Source organism: Typopeltis vanoorti, chromosome 21 (assembly GCF_054136105.1).
Source record: "Typopeltis vanoorti isolate ZY-2024b chromosome 21, IOZ_Tvanoo_1.0, whole genome shotgun sequence".
NCBI classification, from domain to species: Eukaryota; Metazoa; Arthropoda; class Arachnida; order Uropygi; family Thelyphonidae; genus Typopeltis; species Typopeltis vanoorti.
The window spans coordinates 68639702-68656150 of record NC_143569.1 but is presented as its reverse complement, the minus strand read 5'-3'; the positions used below and the strand labels follow the sequence as shown (position 1 = coordinate 68656150).

At 34.3% G+C, this 16449-nt stretch overlaps 1 protein-coding gene across 1 annotated transcript in view; it reads right to left on the bottom strand.

The window, feature by feature from the left end:
* The window catches only part of LOC150094948 (guanine nucleotide exchange factor DBS-like), a 500966-nt gene that overhangs the window by 169386 nt on the left and 315131 nt on the right, over window positions 1-16449 (bottom strand). Inside the window, exon 16 of the mRNA XM_090411335.1 lies at window positions 1401-1470. Coding sequence (XP_090267461.1) covers window positions 1401-1470 — 70 coding nt within the window. The remainder of the gene's footprint in view (window positions 1-1400; window positions 1471-16449) is intronic.

Below are 16449 nucleotides of genomic sequence, written 5' to 3'. Positions count from 1 at the left end.
AGAGGCCTACTTAGCTACAATCTTATGGTCTGTTATTCTCTCTCTCTTTACCATCATTTGCCATTCCTCTATGGTCATTCACCACGTCATGGTGGATGGCTTCCAACCTTCATATTTTCTCTCCAAAGCATGAAATCCCAGGGTTCTGGAGTTTCACCCATGCACTTCTTTCTCCTAATGATCATGATTGATATCCATAATTTTACTGACAGTATGTTCCAATCATTTTTTTCACTTGACAAACCATATAAATCATGTAAACTTATGTTCTGAAACATTACAAGCTCCTCAAGAATCAATATCTTACACATAATCTCCTTGTTTTTTCTCAAGTGGGGGTGAGAAGAACACTGTTGTGAATTTTAGAAGTACCAAAACAAAACTGTCTTATTTTAGCCTCCAAAAATTTTGGTCTCATTTTCTGCTCAAGGCACTACTACTCATATAAAACTGTTTAATACTATATAAATCCCAAATCCATCCAAATGTAGAATACTGCTCTCATATTTGGGATGATATAACAAATACCTCATGAAAATGCTTGTTACTGTCCATAATAATGAATCTAGTTAATAAATGACATTTTTTTTTTTCATAGACTCACTTCTGCCTTATGTGCTTTCTACAAGTATTTTCATAGGTTGTGCTGATCATCAAACTGATCACATCATTGCTCCTTTTTTTTCCCTTAGTCCAGTACAAAAAATATAAGCAGCTTCTGAGTCAACATCTAACTTCTCATTCACCTCTTTTTTTCTTTCTTTTTTTTTTAAAGAAAGAAAGAAAGAAAGAGCTTAGGTTGAAATTGTTGGGAAACACATGGGGAAAGGCTGTTCCAGAGGACAGAGGTAGATGGAATAAATGAGGAAGAGGAGAAGCAGGTACAATGAGTTTGCAGTCATACTGTAAAGGGATGTTGGACAGATGCTGCTCTTGTTTTAACAGGCCTAACAGCAAGTGGAGGAATGATGTTTGCCAGTTCACTGGAGAAGTGACCATGGAAGTACCAGTAAAAGAGACACAGAGCTGAAATATTGCTCCTGTGAGATAGAGATTGAAGTGAGCCTATAAAGGAAGGTTCATCTATGAGCCAAATTGCTCTCTTCTGGACAGCATCAAGAATTTTTAATGAGGTTTTAGGTGCACCATCCAAAATGTGTGAACAGTATTCTAAGTGGAGTGAACAAGTGCAGTGACTTGTAAACTCATGTTGAGGGAAGGCGAGCTAAGATCCCTTTTGTGAGAGAATTTCATCTTTCATTCCATCCATCTCTGCTCTTTGTTTTCTCTGAGGATTATTGAGCTCAAGAAAAACATCAATAGTGCCTTCTCAACTTCAAAATTTATTGTTTTGGTTCAGTTTTAAATTACAAATTTTTACCAGAAAATTCATACCTTACCCTGTTTACAAAGCAGAGCCCTACTTGTTCAGGTGTACTGCTATAGGCTTGGAGGTCTCTAAGGAAGACGCTATACAAAGAAAAAAAAATCTTGTGCATTAAAAAAGGTAATAATAAATGCAAATTGAAAAATTCAGTCTATGTACATAAACTGGCATACCTTTGAAACTGAAACTATTGTTTCAGTTTCAAAGGTATGGATAATGATAAATCTAACCTAAAGATGCAACAGGTTTTTGATGAATAATCATATTTGATAGATTGCATGACTTACAAATACAACATACACACACACACATGAGATGCAAAATCTATTTAAATATTAAAATTTTCATAGTTATACTATGGAGACTTATCCAAGGTATTTATGAGAAAGGTACTTTTTTTTTAAATTCAGTATTGTTTTTCCATTCTATTTACATACTAGTCAGTTGATGTTTAAAAATGAGGAAATGCTCTTGAACAAGTATCTGTAGCATGTAAAGGATGCTACAGATCATCTCCTCCACCTCCTTCAAAATTTTTTCACCAATTTTATACTTTGCATTCTTCCCTGCCAAATTTCAAAACATTACACTTTGCTACACTTAACTGGAAGCTCTACTCACTTTCCCACAGTCATACAGTCTATTCTGATCTTTCCTGAAGAGCTCAAACATCTACTCGACTCATCAACACAAATTTGCATCATCAGCAAACAGCTGCATATCTCCAATTAAACCTGTCCCAATATCATTAATATACAGGTAATCAATAATGGTTCCAAAACAAATCCTATGGCACACCATAGTGACTTTTCTCTTATGGGATATCTACTCCCCAGATACACAACTTTCTGATGCCTATCTTACTCAATAATCTAGTATCTAATTTCATTCATTCCCATTTAGTTACCCATCCTTTGGCAATCTATCAAAGGCCTTTGCAAAATTTAAGTGTACAATGTATGTGCATCACTTTTGTCTAATGCATTTCTCACTATATTATAGTACACTGGACAAGGGAGATGCACAATACACTGATATCCTTGCAAAGGACTATGATTGGTCATGTTCAAGAAAAACATCAATAGTGCCTTCTCAACTTCAAAATTTATTGTTTTGGTTCAGTTTTAAATTACAAATTTTTACCAGAAAATTCATACCTTACCCTGTTTACAAAGCAGTTTAATTGATAAATTACAAAGCCCTGTTTAAGTGATAAAACATGACCTCCCTTTAACAACCTATACTGGCCATTCACAGAGACAGTGCTGCTCAACTATCACCAACCTTTCCAATACCTTAACCACAACTTCAAGTAGTTTGGGTTGGTGCATATAGTTTATAGCATCAGTTTTATCAAATGAGTTCAAAGAGGGTAAACCATCAGTATATCAGTAAATCAAACATCTATATCGAATGGGTGGAAAGTAAAATTGTTCCACTTCACTTTCATAAAGTGAAAGAATTCTACTTTCTTTTCACTCACTTGATATACTTTCCCTGTTGCAAGAGTCTTGTTAAACAGATACACCAAGGCTACCATTTACTCTCTACAATATTCTCTTAAGACAAGTGGTAATGTCATCAAGTTTTACTGTCTTATTAACATCAAGTTTTACTTAATTCTGCACATATACCTCTTGCTCACTCACTAGCAGTCCATTCTCTCCCATTCCCTCTAAACTCAAGCTTCTCATGATGTCATACTGATGAGGATGAATTACCCTAATGAATTGCTCACTGAATACTTATTCTCTTCTGCAGCTACATCTGTTATTTTCATCCATTAACATCATCTTACCATAATCATTTTTTTTATTTACTTGCCACATATCAAAAAGAACTCTCTAAAAACGTTTTTGGAGTGAATGCCTAATTTCTGCTCATGCTACAGTTTTGCTGTTCCAAACCACCCCAAGTCACATTTCTAGCCTGCTTTTTGTCTCTTCATGCAACTGATTATTATCATTATTTAAATTGTACTGCCTCCACAGTGCCTTCTTTCTCTAGCTGCATGCTTAATCTCTTCATTTATCCATTTGACACCTACCTTATTCAGTCTTTTGGTGAAGCTTATTCAGTATTTTGAAATAAATTCACATACACTGATTGTGTTAAATAGCTATTAATCAGTGTCCCAAGCAGCATTTATCTCCTTTCTGCTTAACTCCTCATTCCATGTCATAATTCATAGCTGCCTCCTAAGCTTTTCATAGTCACCTGCTCTGTATTCTCACAAAAGTCCTCATATTGCTGGCTACCATCCAAGAGATCACCTTATAATCACTCTCAAACTAGTGGAAGATGTAACATCCCATTTGATCATATTCTCTGATGATTGATCAGATTTAAGACTAGACTCTCTTGTGATCTCCTTTACACACTGCCTAAGATAGTTGTCAGGAACTCAAGAAATTGGAGTGTCGAGTATGAGGAAAGATTGAGAAGATGTAATTTGCAGAGTCTGGTGGACAGGAGGAACAGGGGAGATATGATAGAGACCTACAAATTGGTAAGGGGTTGTTATAGGATCAATGCTGGAGAAGTTCTACAGAAAATAGTGGGAGATTGGGGGAGAACCAGAGGTCATCCCTCGAAACTGTATAAAGAGAGTGTGAGTAGGGGAGTGAGGGGCAGGTTTTTTTTGTCCAGAGTTGTGAATGCCTTGCCTGAGAGTGTGGTGTCTGCAAGGAGTTTGAATGTGTTCAAGGCACGGTATGATGAGCTGTGTGTGTGATAAAAGGACCTCCCAGATGAGTCTTTGACTCCATGAGGTATTTATCCATAATGATCACTCTTCTCTTGCTCACTAACCTGAGTTGTCTGTACATTTCTTCATCACAACCCCCCCCCCCCCTACATATATTCTCTGGCTTATAGCAACATTTGACTAAATATTCCATCCTTCCATTTCATACCACATGCAGCAGATTTCTACTTTATGATCACCTGTTTTTTTGACTCTCCAATTTTATGACCAGTATAACTTCTATTATGACTGTATGGAATGCTGAGCCACAGAAGGAAGGCAATCATGATGCCCATATCCATAGTAGATTGTCAAGAAATTGAGACCACACAGCACAACTGAGAATAAATTTTCAACTAGTATGAGTGATTTCTAGTTCAAATTGAACCACATGTAACAACTTTTTTGCTCAAAAATAAAGCAGATTTCTTGAAATATAGCACTCTTGAAAAATCTTCCATTGATCTTAAACTTCATAGACTTCTCCAAAAGCTTTCGATTCATTCAATAGACAAAGGATGTTCACAATTCTCAGTTATTATAGCATATCCTTGAAAATAATCAAATCAATAGCAGAACTATAACTATCAAGCTGGGGTAATGGTTAATGGAGAGATGACTAAGAGCTTCCCTATTTCCACTGGAAATCTTCAGGGAGACTCTCTGGCACTATATCTTTTCATTATTATCCTTATGTATTCAGACTCACAGGAAATGAGTATGGAATAACTCTTGAATATTCAGCAGGACAAATTTACATAAGCAGTCTCTATTTTGCAGATGATGTTGTACTGATTGATTCTAACATTCTGCCCAAAAGACTGCAGAAAACCACTTAGATAAATTATGTAAAAATGCAGCAGTGATCAGATTGGTGGTCAACAGCAGTAAAACTAAAGTCTCAAAGAACAGAATAGAAGGAAATATTAGGCTAAATGACCACATTCTTACATTCTTAAAGTAAAGGATTTTCAGTACCTTAGTTCCTACATCGATACTGTAATTGACATAGTGAAAAGAAAACACAAAGCTCTTCATTTCCATAAAAATCTAACTAATATCTGGAAATCCAATCTCATCATCACAAATACCAAAATTTGTCTATAGAAAACCACCAGTCAGGCCATATTTACATATGGTGCTCAGACATGAAACATCGCTTCTCAATGAGCAGTTAACATCATCAGTAGCTTTAGGACAACATGCCTTCAAACAATACTAGGATATACATGGCAAGATCACATTCCTAATACTGTCATTCTTGAAGAAAACCAGCTAAGACCCCTAACAGAAACAATTTAAAAAAATCAACTGAGATGGTTGGGACACATCCACCTTCACCTACATTCAGTGTTCTTGCTCTGTATAGGCCAACTAATGGACGGATGGACGGACGGACACACACACACACATACACACACACGCGCGCACACACACACACACAGGAAGAGGAAGACTAAGGAAACAGTTTTGGTAATACATAAGAAAACTTCTTTTTTGAAGAAGGGGCTCATGAACCATCTAACATTTACCATTTGGCACAAAAACAGAGCAACCTGGTTCACTTTCATCTAATAGCTTTTAACTCCATGAGTTTTTCCTACATGAATAAATGATGAGTGATTTCTAATGACTGAATCAACATGGTTTATTTTTTCCCCAATAATTAAGTTTCTTGACGATATATTGTATATATATTTGCATTAAAAAATTGTCATATGAGTTGCTGCAGGCAAATCACTTCATAAATGTATTAGAGGGTATTAGAGGGGTATCAGCTTTAGCAAATTCTTCTAATTTGCCTTACTCTTCATTTATTATTAGTTTAATTTAAAATGATTTGTGGTACTGTGTACATTTTTTTTTGTTCTCATAAATATGCACAAAGAGGAAAACTGAATTTGAGAATCCAAAATATGGTATGAATAACCTAACCTTATCTATAAGTTTACATTATAAAGACTAAGATTCAGCTTTGGAAAAAGTGATTTCAAAATCTAAGAAATTTGGAAAGTGATGATTCAAATTTTGAATGATGCTCAAAGATCTTTATCATGGTCACGAATGTCTTGTCATCCTATAGGAAATTGATCGAATTGAAAAGAAATTACATGTAGATTATTATTATTTTTTATTTAAGAAGCTCTAAAACTGTAAATCCCATAACATTTTTAATATATTAGGGTTTAATTATAATGGTTCACTTGACAATGGATTTCCAGGAACCAATTAGGTCACAAGAGGGGAGTGAGTTGTTACTATTTTCCCTTTGAATCTCTGCTTTGTGCACTCATAATTCAACTGCACTTTTGCTACCTTCTTGTCCTTCCTATCCTCACAAAAAACACTGTTATCTCTCCATTTCTATTCCCACCAGGATATCAATTTATTTTTCACTTATTAAACAATTTTTCAGTGAAAAAACTTGATCATTAAAACAATTGCATCTTCCTTAATGTAAAGAAATGCAGCAATTCATTTTTAGGTCTATAACAAGTCTTATCCATGCCATTACTCAGCTATGATTTCTCCACACTGGCCCATTCCCATTTTCCTTTATTACGATTTACCTCATAATTATTCTCTGAATCAACTGTCTTCGTACATCCTAATCATGTTGAAGTTCAAAGGAAAAAAAAAAAAAAGACCTGTCTATTTACACAGGCAAATTAGAAAGAAGGCAAACATGGACAGAGTATGAAGGTGGGATCTTATAATCCTAATTGACATCTTCTATGGGTGCTGTGATGGATAACACTCTCCTATATTTTAGGTAGAGTGAGGCAGCTAAATCTGTTCAGATTTTATGAATGCTGTGGCACATTCTAGAAATAATTTCTTTGATTTATATTTGTTCCTGTATAAAAGGGAAGTTTTCCCCTATTGGATTCAGTGATTTATATCCATGGCATGGTCTGCTATTCCAGATCAGGTGTAGTGCCTGCACCACACTTCTCATTCACTCCTTGTTTCCTGCTCTCATTTAATGATACCACACAGTTAGAATGTCTGTCCTGGGAATTCCCTGATATATAATTCCCAGGAAATTTAATCTTTTGTTGTATCTCAAATCCTGACAAAAACAACTCAAGATTTGAAACCTTTCATACATTTAAATTAATAAACCTGAAACAGAAAAGTGTCTAATTTATTATAATTTTTAATTTTAGTAAAATGAGTATTGTATCTGTATCATATAGATTATAAACAGATAAAATTTTATTGCAAATTAATGAAACTATTCAATGACTGCAATAAATATAATATGGTACTATCATTATATGACATATGACTATAAATCAAGTGTGCAACAAAACAGTCACACTTAGTAGACATTTCTGTTACACTTATCTGCTCTGAGTTGGTTTTTCACAACATTACTCCTCTTATCAGATAGCTCATTAGTTAAATGAATGCCAAACAAACAAACAAAAAAATCACTACAGTAGCCAACAGATTTTTATGTTGCAATTTATAGTGAAGTTATCATTTTTATTTTTAAATTTGAATCACATTTGATAACTTATTGGTAAGGTAAAAATTATTTTATAATATTAATTTTTCTTAATTTTATAATGTTAATATGTAAATATAGAGGATTTTATAGATCCTTCCATATTTTATAGTCAAATATAGAAAGAAACTTTAAAAAGTATGAAATTTACCAGAAAGCTTATGAGAATACAACCTTTGGCATTGGAGTTGCCTTGGTTTCCATTACTTAAAAGCCACGAGCTCTGCTTGGAGCCCATATCATCACTTTTATTAGTGCTTCAGTTAGATTTCACTGGCCTGGCAGCTGTTTCAAACTGATGGTTCTCATAAGCGACCTAAAGAGAGCAAAAATCCTGTCAATATGGTAGCAATTTTATGTCAAAAACTTAAACTGAAGCTCTATACTTCAGTAATTGTTTATGCACATGTCGAAAATTAACTTATGATGAATTTATCTCTCTGACATAGAGCTGCTAAGGTATTCAGAGGACTTTTGCTCTCTTTAGGTTTCTGCCTGGTCTGTGATGAGAACTACAAGCAACACTTCAAAGAAGCTGCTAGGCTAGTGAAACCTAACTGATGCGCTAATAAAAGGCAAACATGGGCTCATGAGCAGAGTTTGTGTCTTTTAAGTAGTGAAAACCAAGGCAACTTCAATTCCAAAGGTTATTATTATTTTAACACCAGACTTCCATGTAGTCAAAAGACTCACTGCAGAAGATGAACACTGTTGCACACAAAGCCCATCAAACCATGCTTTAAATTCATTCAATATATATGCATTCATCATAATGTCAGGCAACACATTTCACTCACCAACAACTCTCTATGCAAAGAAATTGTTCCCTATGCACCTGCTCATGTCCTCATTATACAGCTTCTGGGTAAGTCCCATTGTTCTACCTCCTTCTCCCATTCTAAGAAAAATTTCTTCTACATTAACCTGGTAACAACCCTTTGCCAACTTAAATGTCTCAATCATATCTCCTCTCTTCCTCTTATTCACAAGGCTTTGTAAACTGCATTCCCTCAATCTTTTCTCATATCCCACATCTCAATGACCAGTTACAATCTTAGATGGTTGTCTCTGGACCCTTTCCAATATATCCTCATCACTGCGAAAACCAGAGAACCAAATCTGTGTACAATAATCCATATGAGGCCTGAACAAGGACTTATATGGGTGTGCCATATATACAGCATGCCTCCATAGCGCAATTGGAAGAATGATGGTATGTTATGCCATTCGATTGGAAAAGGTCTAAGTTCAATTCTTGTTGTGATGGGAGGATTTATATGGGTTTTTTCAATTGAAGGTGAGTTAGCAGATTTCATATGGAGGTAGCAGGGTTTTTTCTCTTGGAAACTTGGGTTTTTCATCCCACATACAGACAAAATATACTAGTGATGGTGGTGGCCAGTAGATAGCATTGGTGTAGATGATGATAGTAGTGGTTGGTTTAATTGGTGAATTAAGTGGTGGAGATGGAGAGTTGTAGAATAGGTGCCCTCTCTTAATGAATCTTTGGACTCCTTGGAGGTGTCACAAAATAATAATAATAATAATAATTATACGATGGAACCAGAACTTCTTTATTTCTACAAGTTAAGGTCCTCTGCATCATTGCCATAATCTGATGTGATATCTTGTGCAAGGTGACTTCTGAACTTCAGATCCTTGTTCACCACCACTCCAAGGTCTTTTACAGTATCTCCTCAACTTTCTCCAAAATAGGTAACATTGTTACCTACCAAATTTCATAATCTTACACTTTGCAACATTGAATTAACAGTTCCATACTGTTTCCCACTCATATAATCTAGTCAAGTCCTCCTCTAAGGCCACAACATTTGCTTGATTTCTCATCTCTCTCCCCAAAGTTTTGCATAATCTGCAAACAGTTGTATATCACCATTTAAACCCATCCCAATATCATTAATAGACAAATAAAATAACAATGGTCCTAAAACTAATCTGTGCAGCAAACCACTAGTGACTTTCCTCTTTCAAGATCGTGCTCCTCCCAACACACGCACACATAACTTGCTGATACTAGCCTGATAACCAGTCACCTATCCTCACTAGTCTATCATCCATTCCCATCTGCTTCACATTAGTGACCACCTTGGCAATCCATCAAAAGCCTTTGCAAAATCTAATAAAAGCTAATCTTTATAAAAGCCTTTGCAACATCTAATATATGCATCTCTCTTGTCCAATACATACTGTGTTGTAGTATAAAAGCAAGTTTGCAAAATGCAACCTCCCTTTGACAAGCACAAAGAATACCACTGTTATCAACCCACTTTTGGGTTGATAACAGTGGTATTCTCATATACTCTGCTAAAGCCTTTTGATTTTCTCTCCAAACCATGAAAATCCCAGGGTTCTGGAGTTTCATCCATGCACTTCCTCCTACATATAAATGGAGACTTTCTCTTACTGATCACAATTGATATCCATAATTTTATTGACAGTATGTTCCAGTCATCTTTTTCATTTGACAAACCATATAAATCTTGTAAACTCATGTTCTGAAACATTGCAAGCTCCTCTGGTGATATACAACGGTTTGCAGATTATGCAAAACTTTGGGGAGAGAGAGATGAGAAATCAAGCAAATGTTGTGGCCTTAGAGGAGGACTTGACTAGATTATGAGTGGGCATCAGTATAGAACTGTTAATTCAATGTTGCAAAGTGTAAGATTATGAAATTTGGTAGGTAACAATGTTACCTATTTTGGAGAAAGTTTGGAGAAAGTTGAGAAAATACTGTAAAAGACCTTGGAGTGGTGGTGGACAAGGATCTGAAGTTCAGAGGTCATCTTGCACAAGATATCATATCAGATTATGGAAATGATGAAGAGGACCTTAACTTGTAGAAATAAAGAAGTTCTGGTGCCATCGTATAATTATTATTATTATTATTATTAATTCACCCACCAATGCCATCTACTGCCCACTACCACCATCACTAGTATTTTTTGTCTGTAAATTGTGTGTTCTGAAGGCTGATTTGTCTGTATGTGGAATGAAAAACTCAAGTTTTCAAGAAAAAAAAACCCAGCCATCTCCATATGAGATCTGCTAACTCACCTTAAATTGAAAAAAACCTATATAAAAATTCCTCCCATCATAACGAGAATCGAACTTAGACCTTTTCCAATCGAATGCTGCAACATACCATCATTCTTCCAGTTGCGCTACGGTTTTATACTTCAATAATTATAATTGTAATATTTTCACTTTAGCTTCAAAATGAAAATAAAACAATCCAATGTTTGGAAACATTTTAAGAAATGTAAATATGAAGAAGCACCAGTGCAGTTATTGTTCAAAGCAGATTTCATATAAGGAATTGAAGTGGACTGATAAGACATTTAGAACATATGCATAAATCACATTTTAAAGGAAGGGCTGATAAAAATATGAAACCTTCAAGTAGTTCAAAAGTATATTAAGGCTGATCAATCAATTTTAAAATTTTGTAAAACAGTAAAATTAAGTGAGATCATATCTAGACTGGCTGCCAAGGATGAAATCTCAATTTGAACAATTTCCAATAGTTCTTTTATATATGCACATCAATATCAAAGTAGAATTATGTGTTACAAAAGACCCATTCAGATATCTTAAGGTTAATTTAGGACGTCTATGAACATAAAACAAGATCAAATATCAAAAGTTAAGGAATTACAAGAATTGGATCACCATTTTAGGTCTAACTTTGGATGAGTGGATCAGTATTGGAAATAAAATATATTTCAGTATTGTTCATTCAGAAGATGCAAAAAATTTTAATTTAGGATTAGTTCATATACATGGAAAAAATATTCAGCTGTTGATGTTCAGAATCTCTAAATGAAAGAATTTGGGATAATTTTGAAAAAACACAATATGGTATAACAACAGATGGATGCAGAAATTTGGATGTGAAAGCTTAGTTAAAAATCTACTCTGCATTATTTGTTCAATGTTGATGTATTATTTAAAAAACAACAAAAACATTTAAATATTTATAATATATTTTTTACAGATTTAAATCTAAAATAAGAATTAACAATGAACCATCCTTGAATAATTATACCATTAACCATATTTGATTTTTATTCTGCACAACGATGTAATGACATCGTTCTTACTGCCATTTTGCTTCCATACCACTTTGCTCACTATCAGCTGATCCTCTCCCATTCCCTCTATACTCAATCTTCTTATGTCACACTTATAAAGATGAAGTCTGTTATATTTTTCATGTAATTTTTAGTGAGCTAAAACTTCATGAAAAACATAACTAATAATCTACAGAGCTCCACAAACACTATACTATCAGGCTCAAATATAAATGAAATTATACCAAAACACAAACAGTATTGCTAATTCTTACACAAAATAGCACAACACTTATATTTACTTGAAATGTTCTCCAAGTCTTCCTCTCAGAGAGGATTACATGATTATGTAAATGTTTATTTTATAGAAACCTTGTGTTGTAAATTATTTCAAAAGCATAAAACAACCAGAATATCAATCTCAATGTTCATAATTGTAGAACTGATCTAGATTTGGTGATATTTTACAGGAATACACTAAAAAACTAATCTGACAACAGCAAGCACCTCCAAGAACAGTGTCTCACTGTTCTGGAAGCACTATAAAGGTGTCTCTTAAAACTCACAGGATAATACAAGAAAAGGATGAATAATATTTATTAAAAAAGCTATATATTTTGATCTGAAATATTACAGATCATCATCAGTGGTAATAGGTAATAGAATACAAAGCAGAACTAGAACAGCAGACTAATTTTAAATGACGCATGATATTATACATAAAACAGTGCAAAGCAAAAAACTGAGGAAACATAGGAATATTGGCTATTACTTAATTCTATTATTAATAATTAAAAAAACTTTAATTATATATAATTAGAATAAGACTTTCTCATATTTTTGAAAGTGATAGTCATTCTGAATCAAGTTCAGATAATGGAGTGACCTGTTTCAAACCATAGGATATTGTGGGCAGTATCTACTCCATGTTATACAAGGCCAGATTTCTCGGGTTTTCCATTGATGATGTAGGACTGGAGTTCTTTACATTATTCATCCTTTTCTTGTATTATTATGTGAATTTTAAGAAATGTTATGGTACAAGTATCAAAGCAATAAATACTCTAAAGGTGATACAGAAGCCTTTTTTTGAAAAATAACAGAAAAATATGGTGTAGTTCTCATATGAAGCACTGTGAAATTTTTCAAGACAACTAAAAATATAATATTACTAAAATGTAGGGAGAATATTAAAAAAAAAAAAAAAAGAAATTAAAATGCTCTATGATAATGCTTTTTATTTATTTATTTATTTTAACCAAATTCTCAAGAGCGAAATATCTGACAGCTCATATAACCACTAGCAATAAAAATAGTATTCCAGAGAAATAAAAAAATATATGCTTCACAATTAAGGTATTGTACTTAAAACAATAAACCATCATTCCCAATAAAAGTATTGTAATTAAGTAAAAACTGTGCAGAATACCAAGTTATACTAAATTAGTCACTTGGCCTGGTTGGCAGTGTGGTTAGCATATCTACTCCAACTAACAGGCTGCGTGTTTCAATCTTGAGATGGATGTTTGTGATTGTACTTAGGTAGGAGATAAATTTAATTATGCTGTGTAAGAACACCACTCCACTTACTGGAGGTCTGAAGTGGCTTTATTAAAAAGTTCTGTGTTCAGTCTCTAGATCAGAATTTCCAGATTCTACAGAAATAAAAAAATACTGAAAATAAATAATTTATATAAAATTAATAAAGAACAGAAAAAATCCTTAGCACACTCATGGTACTAAAGTATTACAGGTTCTCAATCTTTTGTGGGTCGGGAGTTACATAAAAAAACAAAAATAAATTCAAATACTTGTCTAGGGCCTCACTGAATTTATGGTATTGGCTGCTATGATACCTACCAGAAGTTTATTCCATTAGTTTATTACTCTTTCACTAAAAGAATATTTTCTTAAGTCTAATCTCCTTGTGACCAGTATGTGATTCCTGGGAAAATTTTAAAATATCCTTATAATTTACCTTATTCATTTCCTTACTAATTTTGTAAATTTCAATTGAATGCTGGAAAAGCAAGTCTTTCTGTATAAGAATAACCATGGCCATTTCTGATTTGAAACAGTATTTTAAAAATAAGGCCTAATTATTGTTTTACACAGGGGCCTTGTTTAACCAGGGAAATTTAATATGAAATTCAATTTTATTCTGCTCAAGATTAAATAGTGATCACTTAATTTCAAATCCTCTGTACACTCTGGTGTCCTGCACAAGGGAGAAAAAAACATCACTATCAACAATAACATAGTCAATGAGGCTTTTCTTATTTCTTGCCTCTTCTCTCCATGTGAATTTGTGCACATTTTTATGTTGGAACATGGTGTTAGTAATAACCAGTCCATGTCCTGAGCAGAAATCCAACAGATATTTTCCATTATTATTAGCTTTGCTCTTTTCTCCAAATTTTCCAAATATTTTTGTATGTCTCACAATCATTTCCTGCTCTGCTATTTAGATCCTCAACAAGGACCAACTTTTCATTTTTCATTGTGTCAGTTGCTTTTTCTAAAGCCTCAAAAAGTTCCTCCACTTCTACCTTAGTAGAATCTTCTGTGGGACCATAGGCACAAATAAGTCTCATTGTCCAGTTCCCCATTCTCATATTTGCCCACATTACTCTACTTGAGACTGACTGCCATTTAAGAAGATTAGCTTCGTATTTTGTGTCGAATACTATGGCTACTCCTTCTTTTCCTTGATTGTCATTGCCTGAATATAACATTTTGTATTTATTGCTCAGAAAGATCTCACCAGTTTTGGTCTTTTTTGTTTCAGTCACTCCTATTATGTCGATCTGGTACTTATCTAATTCCTCAGCTAGCTCCATTTCTTTGCCATTCAGGCTTCTTACGTTGATAGTACCGATCTCTAACTCTGGTGATGTTGAGTTGGGGTTTGTTTTCATATTTGTTCCAGTAGCTGACTTTTCGCTGTTTGCCCTGGTTTCACTGGCGAAAACAACGGGGGCCTTGTTTAACCAGGCGACGCCCCAGCCGGCATGAAATTTTGTCATGTTGTACCATCATTTTTTTATTTTGGTTTAACCAATAAGAATACAATTTGGTCGGCTAAATCCTAAATTGCCAGCCCATCCTCGTCCGTTCAGTATCCAAGTAGCTATCTACTTTTCTAGTAGGTATAAATATGTAATAAATATTGCATATTTATACCTACTAGAAAAGTTCCTGAAAAATTAATGAAAGAATCTTGTTTACAGTTTTGGATGCCTTACTATACACTAGTGTAAAAGAAATTTCATTTTAGAATGTACCATTTGTTCCTAGCTCTATACCTGGTGGTAGCAAAAATTCAATAGTAGTCTGTTATTTGAGTTTATTTATCCTTACCCAAATAGTATGCTAACATTGGATTTTTGCAATCCAAATGTAGGAATTTACATTTAAAATTAAACAGCTCAAAATTTAAGCTGATCAATGTTAATTTCCATTTCTTAAACCAACAAAATATCCAATTTAAGTCTGTCTGAAGCAGTAGTCTTTGCTCTTTATTATTAATACTTTTCTTACTTGGATGTTATGAATAAATTTAGACATTAAACTTTTAATTTCATGATCAATATCACTGATAAATATGCAGAACATGAAGAGGTTAATTCAAGACTTGTATCTCACCAATTCACTGTCTTTCACACAGATATTAATCCAGCTTACATTTTCTACAAATATTTCCATGGAAGTTGGAAGAAGTAGTGAATATATATGGGGATGAGGAGCATAGAAATGGAATAGATTGGAGTGTGAGTGAGGTAGTTGTGACTGAGCGAACATATGAGATAAGCAGTGATAAAGGTGATTAGGCACGGACAGAACAGAACACATTTTGGATGAACTAATTTTTTTGATCTGTTCAAAAAGTCCTTCAGTATAATTGGCATTGTCAACCTGCTTCTATAACATAAATTACAATTGCTTCTATAACTTTGGAGTGAGTGAACTGGAGAAACTGTTGGTGGATGGAAGTGCAGTGGGTGATGCAAGTGAGAGATCAGAAGAGATGAAGTGAAAGATCAGGAGAGTGTTACAGAAAAAACTAAAGTGCTTAGGACTAAAAAAAAGTAGAAGTGTGAAAGATTAACAGAGAATAACTATGGGGGGGGACTCAGTTGGATAGGGAGACCAGCACTGGAAAAGGTAGTAAATATGTATCGGGATGATCAGCATAGAAATGGAATAGATCAGGATGTGAGTGGGGTAGTTGTGACTGAGTGGATATATGTGTTATATAGTGATCAAGGTGATTGGGGAGCCTCTGTAGCTCAGTCGGTATAGACAAAGCCCTTTGGTTGGAAAGACCTGGGTTAGATTCCTGTCAATGATGTGAGGAAAACCTTTATCTGGTCTCTTTCGATGAAAGGCGAGTTAGCTGGTTTCATATGGAGGTGGGGGTTCACCCAGAAACCTGGGTTTTGCATCCCCAGAACAGGCAAGCTGGCTTCTTGAACACACACACACACACACACACACATCTACAGACATAGGACACCCCACGAAGCATAAGGCTTAACCACCTTATCCTCAAGTACGTTGCGGTTACAAGAATGCATACCTCGACACTGTAATGGGTAGAAGAGGGGAGGATTAAGAAAGAAAGTTCTGTGTTCGGTCTCTAGATCAGAATTTCCAGATTCTACAGAAATAAAAAAATACTGAACAAAAAAAGGCTTAACCACCTTAT